Consider the following 16,809-nt stretch of genomic DNA (forward strand, 5'->3'; position numbering starts at 1 on the left):
TCTGTGGATTGACTGCAAATAAACACCTGGTGCAAGCCCGCTTTGGGGACCGGATAAGCCCGGCCTCAGGGCTGGGAGGACCCCAGACTGCAGGCAGAGGAGGGGCCAGAGGGCGGGGCGCGCAGGGTGGGGGCGGGGCCTGGGGCGGAACTGGGGCGGAGCTTCGGGGCTGCAGTAAAGCCGGGCTGTGCCTCGCCAGTCAGGCTGCGCCCGCTGCACTTCCCAGCACGCCCGGGTCCCCGCCCAGCCGCCGACAGGGGGCGCCCGCGCTCGTGCCGCCGCGGCTCTGCTTGGGAAGGCGCCGCCCGGCGCGGGCAGCTGGATCCGCAACTCCGGGCGCGAGCTCAGTCGTCCCCTCCGCCGCCGCCGCCTCCGCCGCCGCAGCTGCCAGGCGCGGGCTCCCTCCTCCCCGCGCTCGCGCCCTCCGGCCGCCGGCTTCTCCCGGCCCAGCGGCCCCGCAGTGAGTCGGGAGGGCGCGGGCATGTGGGGCCCTGGCTCGGGAGGGCCGGGCGGCCGGAACAGCGGGGCCGAGGGCGGGCCGAGCCGGGCGGGGGTGCGCGGTGGGGCCGCGGGAGCCCGGGCCGCGCGCCCTGGGGCCGGCACGAGCCCGCGGCGGGGCTGCCCTCGGGTCGGCCTGGGCGGACGTTCCGGGGCCCGCCCGGTGGGGACGCGCGGCACCGCAGGCCGGGGTTCAGGGACTCATGGGCTCCGGGACTCCGGTGCCCGAGCTGCCCCTGCCCGGGCCCGGCGCATCGTCCGCCGGGCGCTGCGACCAGGCGGCTTCGGGGTTTCGCTTATGGGGCAACCGCGGAGCGCGGCCCGGGCGGGGACGCTCGGGGTCTGCTAGAAAATGATTTTTTTTCCCCTTCTTCTGGGCGGCGCTCATTAGCCACCGCTTGCCCTAGTTTAAAGCACACCGCGGGGCGGCTGAGCCCTTGCCTCCCTTGGTGTTTTGGGGTTCCCCCCGCCCCCGCCCCGCAGACACACTCGCTTTTCGCAGCTGAGTTCTTTCCACCCCGATGGTTGTCGGCGGTGGCACTTTTAATGCCTGCTGTCAGAGGTGATGAACGGCCGTGGTTGTGGGGAGCCCCTGCGGCACCTGCCGGGCTGGCCGCGGTGGAGACCCGGTCTGGGGGTGGGCTTTTCCCCAGATCTGGTGTCGATATTCTGCTGAAGTTACGGTGTTTCTGTCCTAGAAGATCACTCTGACAGTCCAGCTAGTTTGCCGGACTTCGCTATGGAAAAGGTTGAACAAGCAAATACACTTGGGAAGACCTAGTCTAACCGACGATGTATGGGGAGTAGTCCTGGTATCTGTCGCCTCTCTAAGCCCTGACATGTGCAATGTTTTTTTTTTTTCTGTCACAAATGCCCCTCAGTTACATGAATGATCCTGGAATAGCACAGGCCTGAGGCCAAGGCTGAGATTTTTTTTTTTTTAATGAACGAATGTGTAGCTAAGAAAAGGGAAATATAGTTATTGTGAGCAGAGCTGGTAGGATTAGAGAACTTGTGAATAGTTGAAAACGATCAGTTCTTCCAGATAGTTTTTTTTTTTTAAGTGCCTTAAGGTTAGGTGATCGGGCTTGCTATAGATGCTGTTGCTGTGTTTTGTCATTTGAATTTTCATGAATCATATTTTAGCCTGAGCTTTACTACAAAAAGGGGCAATCCTATAAGTATCCCAGTGGACCTTGGATTTTGATATTTGGATTTGATATTGGATATATTTACTTGGAATCGACCATCCTGAGTCATGCTTAGAGAAGTTCTGAATCAAGCGCTCATGTGAGGCCTTGGAGGGAGGCTGGCTGCCTTGTTACCAGTTTTCCCTTGTGGAGGTGATCCTGGGGAAGGAAGACCTGTGAGATTGGGAGCATTTGAGGGGAAGACTTCCTCATGCTTGCTCTGTTTATTCAGTCCACCCCAGAAATTTTGTGAATGTTATTGCTACAGGTATTTTCACATTTGTATACTGCTTGTCTTATAGCCATCATTTTGCTATTTTCTCCATTTCCCCCAAAGAGGAGTGGTTTATTGAGGGTCTCCTAATTAGGAAGGTTGCAGAATTGGGTTATTGGCCTTTCTCCCCAGCCTTAGGTCTCTCTCCTTTGCACCCTCTGAAGCCTGATGTGACTTCAGAACCTTCTACTGTATATCTGTTGCTTTATGAGAGGGTTTTATCCTTGTGTTTCAGTGGTGCACTTACTTTGGAAAAGGTTGAATTATTAGCCCGTGGAAAGTGAAGAGAGGAACTTGGATTTTGAGACTGTTGTCTTTTTAACATTGAAGGTTTTTTTTTTTCTTTTTTTCTTTTTTTTTTTGTGCGTCATGGGGCTTGAACTTGGCTTGGGTGCTGTCCCTGAGCTCTTCAGCTCAAGGCTACCACCCTACCCTTGAGCCAAGCCCCACTTCCCGTTTTCTAGAGATTAGAGATAGGAGTCTCAGGTCCTTTTGTGCCCGGGCTTGTTTGAACCTTGATCCTCAGATCTCAACCCCCTGAGTAGCTAGGATCACAGGATCACAGGTGTGAGCCACCGTGCCTGGCTGGCTGAAGGTTATTTTAAAATCTGTAACTTTCTAGACAAAATGGTTAAGAAAGGAGAGAGTGAAAAGACTGATTTTTTTTTAAAGGAGCATCCATTTCTGGAGCAGTGTAGTTAGGTATAAATCTAACATAATTATATTAGCCTTGCCTACCTGGCTATTTGTGCTGGCCTGTATGTGGATATTAACCCCAAAGATTCCTTTAGATGTGGCTGAACTAGTTACTATAAAAAGTGTTTCACTTTCAAACTCCCACGTTTCAAGAACAGAGAAACTCAGTACAAAGGCAATTTTGAGGGTAAGTATAGATGGAGAGAATTTATTGACTTTTTCAGAATGCCAGGCCCAGAGTTTTCAGTAGAAAGGCATAAAGGTTACACCAAATCACTGGGAAGAGCGGGTGCCATGGCTCACATCCGCAATCCTAGCTACTCAGGAGGTTGAGATCTGAGGATCAAAATTCAAAGCCAGCCCGGGCACAAAAGGACCTGAGAGTCTTTAATTAACCTCTAGAAAACGGGAAGTGGGACTTGGCTCAAGGGTAGGGTGGTAGCCGTGAGCTGAAGAGCTCCAGGACAGGGCCCAAGCTGAGTTTAAGCCCTGTGACCCACAACAACAAAAAAAAAAAAAAAAAAAAAAGAAGAGTCACGAAAAGTAGTCATAGGTTTTTATTTTTACTTGTTCAGATTTGGAGATTTAGATTGCAGTGTGTAGGATGTCATAAAGCAATATTGGTTCTTAATCTGTAGAAAAAAAATGATAAAACTCTTGACCACTTGTATTTGTCATTACTGATAAGATAGAACTTAGGGATTCTTCGATTAAGCTTTTTTTTTTTTTTTTGCCAGTCCTGGGCTTGAGCTCAGGGCCTGAGTACTGTCCTTGGACTTTCTCAAGGCTAGAGCTCTACCACTTGAGCCTCAGCACCACTTCTGGCTTTTTGCTATGTATGTGGGATACCGAGGAATCGAACCCGGGTATTTGTGCATGCTAGGCAAGCACTCTACCACTAGGCCAAACTCCCGGCCCCATTTTTTTTTTTTTTTTGCCAGTCCTGGGCTTGAGCTCAGGGCCTGAGCACTGTCCTTGGACTTTCTCGAGGTTAGAGCTCTACCACTTGAGCCTTAGCACTACTTCCAGCTTTTTTTCTCTGTATGTGGTACTGAGGAATTGAACCCAGGTGTTTGTGCATGCTAGGCAAGCACTCTATCACTAGGCCAAACTCCCGGCCCCCTGGCCCCAGTTTTTAATTATTTAATTTTTAATTGACTTAGTAGATTGTAAATCCTTCAGATTTACTACTTTAGAAAACTTATTTCTTTTAAAAATTTTGTATTCTTAAATGGTTTTATTTTATTTCAATTATCTTTAATAAGTTGTGGTATTAAACAAAGCAGTTTATGAATACAACACATCTTGCATCTTGGTCAGTGTCACTCTCTTCAACATACACATTTTTTTTTTTTTCCATTGCCAGTCCTGGGGCTTGAACTCAGGGCCGGGGCACTGTCCCTGAGGTTATTTTTGCCTAATGCTAACACTCTACCACTTGAGCCACAGCACCACTTTCAACTTTTTCTGTTCATGTGGAATCAAACCCAAGTTTCATGCCTGCTAGTCAAGCACTCTACCACTAAGCCACATTCCCAGCCCAACCTATACATTCTTTAATATGTTTTTAATTATCTAACATGCCATCAGAATTTATGCTTTAGTCTCAGTAACCTTTGAAGCTTGAACACGGGTGAATTTCCAGTGCTGTGACAAGACTTGTATTTGTGCCAAAGGTTGGGTCTTTTCAGGTGAACTGATTTTACAAGGTCAGAAAGGGCTTTGAACTTCACTGTCTCTTTAAAAAGGAAAGGCATTTTAAAGAATTAAAAAATGTTGCTCTCATAATATCCATTCCTCATGAATTCTCAGAAATATTAGATGTTTTTTTTTTCCTTCAGGTAAAGTAGGCCCATTTGTAGGTCTTTCCTCTGCTGCCTGAATTGTGGTCATGTAAAGTTTTCATTAAGTCCTCCACTGGAGACAGGTCCAGGAGAGAGAGAAGATGAAAAGCAAATTAATCATTTTTTAATTGTTAGCCACTCTGGAAAATGATTTCATAGAAGAAATTGAAGCTGTTCTGGAAATTCTTTTGGATTTTGAATTATGTTTTCTCTCATTTGCATTGTCTGAGATGTTCCCAATGGTCATAAATTCAAAACCCAGCTATTGGCTAAGCAGAATCCTTCTGCCATTTATTTGTTGTTGTTGTGTCTAAGAATCTCTACAGAGGATGTTTAGAAGCAAGGAGTACACAGATAAAGTTTAAACTATTTAATACTCTTTTTTTTCCCTCTTTGAGCTTACTAATAAACCAGTTGATCTTTTAAGATTTGGTCATTGTTAATGGAAGTGACAAGTAGTGACTTAACCAGGTTATTTTGAGATCTTATATACAAGCACAAGAAGGCTTTGGGATGCTTTTAAAGAAACACAAGCACAGGAGCTGGGCACAGTGTCTCACCCCTGTAATTCTAGTTACTCAAGAGGCTGAGATCTGAGGATCAAGGTTCAAAGCCAGCCCAGGCACGAAAGGGCCTGAGACTCTTATCTCCAACTAACCCCTAGAAAACCGGAAGTGGAGCTTGGCTCAAGGGTAGGGAAGTGGGGCTTGGCTCAAGGTAGGGTGGTAGCCTTGAGCTGAAAAGTTCAGCTGAAAACACAGCACCCAGACCAAGTTCAAGCCCAAAGAAAGAAAAGAAATACAAGCACATGTAGATCAGGTAATTTCTTTCCTGAATTACTAACCTTGAGCTTTCCTTATGGTGTTTGTGCTAAAACCTCAGCTTTTGCCATGCTGTAGTTTCAGGAGTTGCATCTAATTCACTTTTTTTGCATGTGCACTTATGTGCACGTGTGTGCACGTGTGTGCGTGTGCACGTGCACGCTTTTGTATGCCAGTCCTGGGCTTGAACTTAGGGCTTGGACACTGTCCCTGAGCTTTTTTACTCATGGCTAGTGCTCTACCACTTAAGCCATAGCTCCATTTCTGGCTTTTTTTTTTTTAATAGTTAATTGGAGACAGTATTCTCATGGACTTTCTTGTTCAAGTTAGCTTTCAGTTGTGATTCTCAGATACCTGCTTCCAGAGTGGCTAGGATTGTAGGTATGAGGCACTAATACCTTGCCAATTTATTCATTACTGTTCAAAAACTTGTCTTTTTAAGAAGTTGGAAAAGGATTAATAGTAGTGGGCATAAATTTCATAGCATCTAAACTATTGGTATTTGTTTGTCCTTTGTCTTTGGTTTTACATTTCTTATTGGCCATTTGGATAATTCATAGATTGGATTGATTGATTGGTGCTGTACAAAGGCTTGAACTTGGGTCTTTGTGTTCTTACTTTCGACTTTCCTGCTCAGCCACTTGAGCCATGCCTCCACTCTAGCTTTTTGTTAATTAATTGGAGTCGGAGTCTCACAGACTTTTCAGCTTGGATTGGCTTTGAACCTTGAACCCTAAGTTAAGATTGTAGGTATGAACCACGAGGCTGAATTAGAATTTTTTGGTCAGTCATGGGACTTGAACTCTGGGCCTGGGTGCTGTCTCTGAGCTCTTCAGCTCAAGGCTACTGTTGTACCTCTTGAGCCACAGAGCTACTTTTGGTTTTCTGGTGGTTCATTGGAGATAAAGAGTCTCATGGACTTTTGTGCCCAGCCTGGCTTTGAACCTCAATCCTCATCTCATCCTCCTGAGTAGCTAGGATTACAGACGTGAGCTGTAAGCCCCTGGCTTGAATTAGAATTCTTTATATCACTTGAAACCAGACAAAAGCGGTATTCACACTAGTGAGTAAGTGTCCACCATTTTTCTTTATTGTTTTTTTAATTTAAAAAAGTTTTTAATATATATATATATATATACATATACATATATATATATATATATATATATTGCCAATTCTGGACCTTGAACTTAGGGCCAGTGCACCGTCCTTGGGCCTCCTCAAGGCTAGAGCTCTACCAACTTGAGCCACAGCACCACTTCCAGCTTTTTTTCTATGTATGTGGTACCGAGGAATTGAACCCCTGGTCTTCGTGCATGCTAGGCAAGCACTCTACTACTAGGCCAAACTCCTGGCCCCCATTTTTCTTTACTCTTAAGGAATCTTTACAGACCCATTATAATTGCTTGGTTAGGTAGAGTTATTATAAATTTTACAATAGGTGAATATGGTTAATAGGTGGCAGTAGGAAGTCAAGTTGATTCTCTTCAATTTCTTGTTTTCTTGGATGCTGTTCTTTTGGTTTCTATCCAAGAAAGATATTGTGGAAAGATGTAGACTAGGAGTTAGAAACTCAAGTCTGGCTGGCACTGGTGGCTCACACCTGTGATCCTAGCTCCTTAGGAGGTTGAAGTCTGGAGGATGGAGATTTGAAGCCAGTCTGGACAGGAAAATCGGAGAAGACTGCACCTCCAATATAACCTCCACAGAGAAGGGCTGGAGGGTAGGCTCGATAGTAGAGCACCACTTGTGAGCTTACAGCCCTGATTTCAAACCATAGTTAACAAAGAATGTACTTCCCAGCTGTGGGATTTGAGCAAGTCACTTAATCTACCTATTTCCTCTGGTTTCCATCACTAAAATCTGTGTGGGGCTTACTGTTTTAGTTAATGGGGACAAGACTTTCATGTGCTATGTAAATTGTTTCTTGATTCTGGAGTCCTTTCTCTGAGTGTGCAGATTTTCTGTGTGAGCTCTTCCCTGAAGTTGTGCATTTTCTCAGTTGGAATCTTCCTCCTGCAGGCCTTGCCAGTCCATCTGTCCAGTAGCACTGTGGAATTCCTTTTGTTCTTCAGTTTTTGCGTGTTCCTTCTTCTGTAGAGTGAAAACCCCTTGAGGGCAGGCATTGTACTTTTCCTATACTGAGTATCCACATTGCACATAGGTGTTTCCTCCCGACATAGTTGAATTAAAATCGATTGATTGCATGATTGGTTATTGAAGCTTTCAAGAAAGAATACTTTGGATACTGGTAAAATACCAAAGATGAGCTTTTAACAGAATTCTTGGATGACTGACCTTTAAGTCACTACTAACTTGTTGTTATTAGGACCTGAATCAAAAGCCGACAGGACAAATAGGTAATGCAAATTTCTTGATTCTGTTTGTGAAGCAAGTGAGACGAACGGAAGGCTGTCACAAGAGCCCTGACTTTGACATTTGTTCCATTTCTTACCCGGTAGCATGTGAAGGCCTATCTACATCCTACTGCTGAGTGTAAAGAATAAAAACTGACTGCACCTCATCTGCTCCACATTTTAGCTTGTTTTGCTTTGAAGAATTTGCAAGGTAGAGAAAATGGATGCTCCAGGCTCTGATTTCAGCCCATGCTGTGCTATGCAAATGTTCTCTACATGCCTGAGTGACCTTTTGAGAAAGAGCCTTTGTGATCTTCTGTAGCCTGGGCTTGTTCTGGGAATTGTGTGCCAGATTCTTCTAAAAGTGGGAAAAGTGCATTTGTTCAAAGACCACATAAAAAAGCCAATGCCTTTCCTGGCTGAATAGGACAAGTCCATGTTTCTGACCATCACTTGCCAGAGATTTTGAAATTTAACTTTGTAGGTTGCTTTACAAGTTGGTTTGGGAGAGAGGTAACTGGCTCCCACAGTTCAGTAGCTGGGAGACTGGAAATACTCTTGAAGTGTAGAGCAAAACAAATTCAAGCTGACATTATTAACTATATAGGCTATTTGTCATTGTCCTAAAGCTGCTGTCTACAAGTACTGGTTGGTTGACTCTGACAGATCTTTAAGATTCTTTTGCCCCAATTAATCGATTGCTTTCCATTTGTTTGAATATTGCACTATTGAAATATAATTAGTTTTGTTTTGTCTTTTGCTAGTCTTGGCCTTGAACTCAGGTCCTGAGCACTGTCCTTGAGCTTTCTCAAATCTAGAGTTCTACCACTTGAGCCACAACACTACTTTGGCCTTTTCTGTATACGTGATACTGAGGGATTGAACCTGGGTCTTTGTGCGTCCTAGGCAAGCACTCTACCACTAGGCAGAACTCCTGGACCTTGTTGTTGTTTTAAGATAAATACTCCAGTCTCTTTCTCCTGGAAGTTGAGGCTGGTGTTTTGGGCATTTATGATGTTACATGCCTTCATGGAGATGCTTAGTTTATGGAGCTGAAATGCTGATGAGAAATTTTCCTATTCCTGTAAATGATCTTTCTGACAAATACTAGTCATATAGGTTTGTACCAGTATAAGTTGTAGAAGTTAATATATTTTCATACAAAAATTCTTAAAGTTGGATTGTTAGAGAACAGAGACGCGATTTGAGTTTACTTCCTATGCTTTCCATGTTTTCCAAGTATGAGGAGTTCTTTCTCAATCTCTGATGGTCTCCAGAGGATGGAGCATGGAGAAGACGGTGGGGGTGTATTGTTCTCAAATCTTTGCACCACTGTAGGGTTGTTGGTTTTTGTTTTTGTTTTTTGGTGGTCCTGGGACTTGAACTTTGGGCCTGAGCACTTCAGCACAAGGCTACTGCCGTACCCCTTGAGTCACAGCACCACTTCCAGTTTTCTGGTGGGAGATAGGAGTCTCATGGACTTTTTTTTTTTTTTTTTGCATTTTTTTTATTGTAATTAGTAAAAGGGTTACATGATATTTGCCAGATAGAAGGTGCATTAATTCACGTACATTGATACCCTTTCACATGTCTTGGTACCCATTTCCCTCCCCCCCCCACACCCCCCACCCGTCTTGGTTTTCCCCCCTTCCCTATCAAATTTCAAATAACCAAATACAAATAAATTCAATATATCAGATAACAAAGTGAGATACTATAACAACATGAGATAACAAGAGACAGCAAAGGAGATGAGAGACAACATAGTACATTAAGGACAACAATCATTCGTTATATGACTTTTGTGCCCAGCCTGGCTTTGTACCACGATCGTTAGATCTCAGCCTCCTGAGTAGCTAGGATTACAGGCATGAGCCACCTCACCTGGCTGCCACTGTAGGTTTTTGTTGTTGTTTAGTTGTCTTAAAGTGTTTGTTTTCTGAGACAAGATCTCACCATGTAGCCTGGCTGGCCTCAAACTTTTGACTTCCTGCCCTAAGTCTCCTGAGTGCCTGGTTCCAGAGTAGATTGTAATACTTGGCCTGTTATGTTGTGTGGAAAAAGCTTTATTTTCATTTTATACAGTTACATGTGCTATCACATATCCATTTTCTCCTTCCAAAGTTTCCCTGGAACCTGGGCCCCTTGAGACGCAGCGCTGGAGCAGATGGATAATGGAGACTGGGGCTATATGGTGAGTGGCTCTTAGCTTGCTTGAAGACTGGCAACTTGCTTTTCTTTTTTCCTTATGCATCCTAGGTATAATATATAAAGTATAAAGATAAAATATGTAAAGATGAAACAGGAATTTTTGTAAACTATACCTCCCATTTTTTGCGTTTTTGTGTTTAGGGAGCATTTTTGTTTGTTTTAGCATTTTAATGGATACAGATTTAATACTGTTGTGAGCTCACAACAAACTGCTTGTTGTGAAACTTGAACTCAGGGCCTGAGTACGCTCCCTGAGGTCTTTGTGCTCAAGAGTAGCACTCTACTACTTTGAACCACAGTGTCACTTCAGTTTTCTGGTTGTTAATTGGCGATGAGAGCCTCACAGACTTCCTGCCTACATTGGCTTTGAACTGCAATCCTCAGATCTCAGCCTCCTGAGTAACTAGGATTACAGGCGTGAGCCACCAGTACCTGACTTGTTAAGTAAGTGACTTCTTATAGTCATTTACTTTAAGGATACAGGGATTTTTGGTCTTTGGAGTATCTTGCTTCCTTGTAGTTGGAGCATTAATAGTTAGACCTGCCTGTGTCTCTTGTCCACCTCTTGTCCACCTCTTGTCCCATTTGCGCATTTGGGTGTGCTTGTCTCCCTCCCTATTTCTCTCTTCCTCTGGTAAGAAATTCATTGTTTTCCTAATACCTGAAGATTCTTTTTTTTCTTCTTCTTAATATAAACTTTAAAGCCCGTGGTATGTGTTATTTAGAGAAGCTTGCTTCTCTAAAGGTCAGATTGCAACATTAATGTTACAAAAGCGAATATACTATTAGATAATGAAATTTAAAGCCACTGTTAGCTTTTGGGTTATGTGGTTAGCTAAAGTGTATATTTTAACTGAGTGTCTGAAACTCTTATTTCCATGAAAAAGTTATTAGGTAGGAACCCAGTGTTGGTGGTGCACATTTACAGTCATAGCTGTGAAGACAAATATTATTTCCAATTAATCAGCCGAGAGGGGAGTTGAGTGCTAGCAGTGAGCAAAAAAGCCAAGTGAGAGCACAAGAACCAGAGTTTATGACCCAGTACTGGCATAGGAGGAGGAGGAGGAGGAGGAGGAGGAGGAGGAGGAGGAGGAGGATGTGGTGGTGGTGGTGGTGGTGGCTACTTATTTTAAAAATGCTTCATGCAAGGTGCCAGTGGCTCATGCCTGTAATCCTAGCTACTCAGGAGACTGAGATCTGAGGATCAAGGTTTGAAGTCAGCTGGCATAGGAAAGTCTTGAGACTCTTATCTCCAATTAATCACCAAAAAGCCAGAGGTGGAGGTATGGCTCAAACTGGTAGAGCACTAGCCTTGAGTTTAAAGCACAGGCTCAGGCTCAGCTCCCAGGCGAAGTTCAAGCCCTATGACTGACAAAAATAAACAAACAACCCCCCCCAAAACAAAGGACAGCACCAGCTCCCTGAGTTCAAGCCCCAGTACTAACACAAAACAACATTCTCCCCCCCCCCCCTCGACTTGTTGCTTTTTAAAAGAAATTTTGGAAGTAATTGTCTTTATCAGATCATTTTGTTAAACTGAGTTAAGAAAATGGAAGGATTTTTTTTTTCTTAACTCAACAATATATATTTCAGTTTGTCTTTTCTCTTCCCATAGTATATTCTGACTTGAAGACTCTAGATCTGGGCCTGAAACTATATGTCTCTGAAGGTCATGCCCTTGAATCTTCTAGTAAATCTTTAAAGGATTGGATTTATCCTTCCTATTAGAAACAAATGTTAGATCCTGTCATGTGAGTGGGATTATTACTGAGAGTAAAGTTACTTTTCATTATAGGATTACCATAGCTAGTAGCATTTGAAGGACTCCTATGCTTGGTTGATATTGTTAATGTCTTTATCAGAGTTTGGATTTTATAAATCCCAGGCGACTGATGATGTTTTTGAAAATTTCAGATGACTGACCCAGTCACATTAAATGTCGGTGGACACTTATATACGACATCCCTCACCACACTCACACGTTATCCTGATTCCATGCTTGGAGCTATGTTTGGGGGAGACTTCCCCACAGCTCGAGACCCTCAAGGCAATTACTTCATTGATCGAGATGGGCCTCTCTTCCGATATGTCCTCAACTTCCTAAGAACTTCAGAGCTGACCCTCCCTCTGGATTTTAAGGAATTTGACCTGCTTCGGAAAGAAGCAGATTTTTACCAGATTGAGCCCTTGATTCAGTGTCTCAATGACCCTAAGCCTTTGTATCCTATGGATACTTTTGAAGAGGTTGTGGAGCTCTCTAGTACCCGGAAGCTTTCTAAGTACTCCAATCCAGTGGCTGTCATCATAACCCAGTTAACCATTACCACCAAGGTCCATTCTTTACTAGAAGGCATCTCCAATTATTTCACCAAGTGGAACAAGCACATGATGGACACCAGAGACTGCCAGGTTTCCTTTACTTTCGGACCTTGTGATTATCACCAGGAAGTGTCTCTCCGGGTGCACCTGATGGAATACATTACAAAACAAGGATTCACAATCCGTAACACACGGGTGCATCACATGAGCGAGCGGGCCAATGAGAACACAGTGGAACACAACTGGACTTTCTGCAGACTGGCCCGGAAGACGGAGGACTGAAGTTTCTGGAAACAGTGGAAGAGACTGCTTTTCTATTTTCTTCTGTTTTGGTTTTGTTTTTCCCTTCCTCCCTTCTCTTCCTTCCCTTCCATCCCTTCCTTCCTTCCTTCCTTCCTTCCTTCCTTCCTTCCTTCCTTCCTTCCTTCCTTCCTTCCTCTTCCCCTCCCTTCCCCTCCCTTCCCCTCCCTTCCCTTCCTTCCTCTTTCTTTCCTTTCTTTCTCTCTCTCTCTCTCCTCCCTCCCTCCCCCCCCCCTCTCTCTCTCTCTCTCTCTCTTTCTTTCTTTCTTTCCGTTTGTATTTATTTGAAGGCATTGAGGACCAGAAGGAAGTTTTATGCATTGGCAGTCTCCTCCAGGTTTTGTTCCCTTCACCCTGAGTATGCATGTGCCTGTTTAGAGTCTTCAGATACCTTTTTTATAAAAAGAAGTCTGAAAATCATTATGGTATAATCTACCCATAACAGAGCTCTTTATTATTATTGTTATTATTATTATTACAGTGCTAAAATGATTTCTGATAAAACAGTCCCTAACTCAACTAGAAGGCTAAAAATGCAGGAATGAAAGAATAAGCAGAATACTCATGATGCCTTTGAGGGAAAAAGAAATCAAATTATTATGTAAGGCAACCTAGTTTCCAAACCAATAAGCAGTATTGTAATATTAAAGGAAAACGTCCAATCATTTAAAGGTACTTGTTAAGTACTGCTTTTTACAGTTATGACAACTGTTTCTTCCTATGCATATAAATCAAGCAACCAAATACCTGTAGCCATGGAAATGTCTGACTAGAAATATTTATATTGGATTTTGAATGCAAAATGTCCCTGTGGTAGAAATCTTCCTATGCCTGGTACAGTATAATTCCCAATGTACTGTCTACCAGGAGAAGAAAAACCTGAATAAATGAACTATGAAAATTAGTGTGGTATTTATTCGTTGTTATTACATGAAGGAGAAACTTGTCTTCCTCATCTAAAATATTCATTGTTTATATCTCAGTATATACAGCCTGTAGTTGAGAGGGCTCTGTGGAATCTTAGACTATAGTTCCTAAGAACACTGTTCCATAAGTGAAGCAGGGATGGGCAGAATTTGGCTTAAAGTACATATTTGAGTGGACATAACATTGGAAAAATTATTTCAAATAGGACTTATATCAAGGATTACAAATTTTTTGTCAGTTGTCATAGTTGTGAATATGACTCATTTCAGCCTTGTGCTAAGCATGGGGACATTCCCATTCTACATTTATGACCTACAAATGCACATCATTATCAAATTAAGTTGTTTCTGAGAAGAAATGAATTTCAGTGGGTGAAGGATCTGTAACACTTGGGGTGGTATGTGTACTTTTATTATTTAAATATAGTCTTTGTGTGTGTGCTAGTTCTAGGGCTTGAACTCAAGGCTTTAGGTGCTGTTCTGTTTTTTTGCTTAAGGCTAGTGCCCTATCACTTGAGTCACAACACCACTTCCGGTTTTCTGGTGGTTAATTGGAGATAAGACTCTCACACAGACTTTCCTATCTGTGTGGGCTTCAAACCGTGATCCTCAGATCTCAGCCTTCTGAGTATCTAGGATTATAGGCATGAGCCACTGGTGCCTGGCAGGATTCTATTTCTTGGAAGTTACCCACAGAAGGGATTCTGTTAATGAGTAAGACTTCATAGTTTGCCAGGATGCCTTGTTAAAGGAGGTTATTTAATTTATTCTGTTTTCTAATTGAATCTCGTGTTTTCACAGTTCTGAGGCTGTGGGCCCTGCGGCATGCAGGTGACTCTTTTTTCCTCTCTGAGAATATTTTTGGATTCTCTTTCTAAAAGGAAATGAGAACATTCACTTGTGTTCAATCATCCCTATGACTGTGCTACATTTCATTCTGAGATCTGATGCATTACTCACATGCAGAAACCTGTAATGACTCCCATTTTACTATCTCTGCCTTTCGTGCTATTGACAGGTTCCTGTGGTTTTAGTAGATCACTGCATCCATCTCAGGTTACCATTTTAGAAAAACAGTCCTATTTCATATTGATTGATGATGCTCCTTTCCCCACCCCAAGACTCCATTTGATTAGGAGTTGTTGAGCTACCTGGGGTAAATATGAAGTGAAATGATTTGGGTTGAACACAGTCATGGAAACTGAATAACTTTAGTTGTTCTGTGTTTATGAAACTTAAAAGCTTATGGGTTTTCTTGCTTATGTAGCTTATTAGAAATAAGTTTACTTTGGGTACTTGTTTATAGGAGCAAATTCAGGAAGACAGCTGAGGTTTTTTTCTGCAATTCTAATTAGTCAAATTACATTTAATTGTGTATCTAGGTGGGTAGTTGAAAATGATAGGAAGAATGTAACTTGATTATATTTGGGTAAATTGGGATAATTATGTCTGTTTTATGAAATTTTTATCCCTTTTATTCTAGAAGAGTTATAAGTTAATATTTAATTGCATTCTTAGGGTTTCTTATTGTATTTGGATTATACCATGTATAGGCTTTTGGAGGACTGTATAAAGATGTGTATCCTTTTACTATAAATGCTAAAAACAGGTGGTGGTCTGGGTGTGTAGCACAGTGGTAGAATACCTGCTTAACATTCACATGGCTGCGGATTCAATTTCTAGGCACCACAAAGAGACATAGGTAAGTAGGTAGATAACAAGAGACATAGTAGTAATTAATGAATTTGGGGAATTTTTCTGTATTTAAGGCAAAATTCTAATGCTTAACCAAATAGATGCTTCAAAAGAATAGTGGTATTTTTTTTCTTACAGGAAATTTCAGACACACTCAAAAGCAGATCAAATGGTAAACACCCAGATGCCTGTTGATTGATCAAGTTCACTCTCCCTTTTTCCTTGCAAGGATTATGTTGAAGTAAATCCAGGTGCTGTTTCAATTGGTAATACCTCAGACCATGTCTTCAAAGAAAACTCTAGAAACACGTAATTTAAGATTTCCTTTCATATGTGTGGGTGTCCCATTTCATTTTGTGTGCTGTGGGTCCACCATACTGCTTCTTCAACACTGTTGGTTACTTCAGAGCTTGGATCTCCAGCTTTGTAACAGCGGTTGGATATATTTTTCATAGACAGGATTTTTCTGGTTTTAGAAGAAAAAGCATTATTAAAAACATTTCTTTCTGACACAGTTTATCCTTGCTTTTGGAATTTAGTATAAATAAAAGGCATGATTCTTTGTGGCTCTTTGAAATTGAACTTGAACTACAAAGCAAGAAACCAGAAAACAGAATCAGATAAGCGGCGTCAGAATAAGTTTTTCCCATCATTCTCTAATGGACGTGGTACTGTGGCTCAAGTGGTAGAGTGCTAGCCTTGAGCAAAAACAGCTCAGACAGTGCCAAGCCCTTGAGTTCAAGTCCTAGGACCAGCCCATACACCCCCAAATTGCATCTAAATCAGGGAGAAAGTCAAAAGTAGCAGAGATGGCTGGAATAAACCAAGAATGAATGTCATATTGTGTCTAAAGATCCTGCCCCGAACAGAAGGTGGCTCTTTGGTAATTCTAAAACATTCAGCCTAGCCTAGCACTTTATTTTCAGTTGAACAACTGAAACAATTTCCATTTGTGCTTTCATATATACAGTGTATATTTTGACATATGGTTTAAAGTTATTTAAAATACTGTAATTTAACTAATATGATTTTTTTACCATATAAATGAGGAAAACTATCTCTATTGAAGCTCCAAAATTCTCTACAGCAGATTAGAAAAATACACTTTAAAAAGTTTAGTCTTCTTAAGGAGAGAGAAATGTGTTGTAAGATCCTGTGACTATTTACAGTCAACCGAGTGTCATTTGACTAGCTGGAAACAGTCATTTGTCATCTTATATTCCTAAATTCCTGTGCTTGAAAGAGCCACATTGCTGCACCTGTCACTTTTTTTTTTGTAAGGTGGGATGCAGACAGTTTATGGCTCTTCTGTTATTTAGCTGGTTCACTGACTGTGTGCTGTCTCTGAGCTTCTTTTGCCCAAAGCTAGTGCTCTACCACTTGAACCACAGCTTTACTTCCTCCCTCCTTATTTCTCTTCCTTCCTTCTTTTCTTTTTTGTGGTAGTTAATTGGGGATGAGGTTCTCAGTGACTTTTCTGCCCTGACTGGCTTTAAACTGCTATCCGCAGATCTCAGCCCCTTATATAGCTAGGATTACATGTGTGAGCCACTGGTACCCTGCTGGTTCCTTTCTTTATATAGGTCAAACAGCCATATTTATAAAAGATCTGTCTATTCGGAGAAGATTCTGAAGTTAGGAAGGTAAAAAATGTCCATGTTCATGAGTCAAGTGAAAG

The 16,809-nt window shown here is 42.4% G+C and overlaps 2 protein-coding genes across 3 annotated transcripts in view; one reads left to right on the top strand and one right to left on the bottom strand.

Moving 5' to 3' along the window:
• The first annotated feature begins 261 nt into the window (after nt 1–261).
• Kctd6 (potassium channel tetramerization domain containing 6) lies at nt 262–12,585 on the top strand. Its single transcript, XM_090355284.1, has 3 exons — nt 262–460; nt 9,805–9,874; nt 11,806–12,585. Exons 2-3 carry the CDS (start codon nt 9,848–9,850, stop codon nt 12,490–12,492), a joined length of 714 nt encoding a protein of 237 aa, XP_090211410.1. The 5' UTR covers nt 262–460; nt 9,805–9,847; the 3' UTR covers nt 12,493–12,585.
• Nucleotides 12,586–15,176: 2,591 nt separating this feature from the next.
• Acox2 (acyl-CoA oxidase 2) overlaps nt 15,177–16,809 on the bottom strand; it is a 29,729-nt gene continuing 28,096 nt past the window's right edge. For both annotated transcript variants that reach the window (XM_090323105.1, XM_090323099.1), the window contains one exon: nt 15,177–15,597. In XM_090323105.1, coding sequence (XP_090179231.1) covers nt 15,535–15,597 — 63 coding nt within the window. In that variant the 3' untranslated portion in view covers nt 15,177–15,534. The remainder of the gene's footprint in view (nt 15,598–16,809) is intronic.

This window comes from Megascapheus bottae, chromosome 2 (genome assembly GCF_031878675.1).
Source record: "Megascapheus bottae isolate mThoBot1 chromosome 2, mThoBot2.hap1, whole genome shotgun sequence".
In the NCBI taxonomy this organism is placed as follows: Eukaryota; Metazoa; Chordata; class Mammalia; order Rodentia; family Geomyidae; genus Megascapheus; species Megascapheus bottae.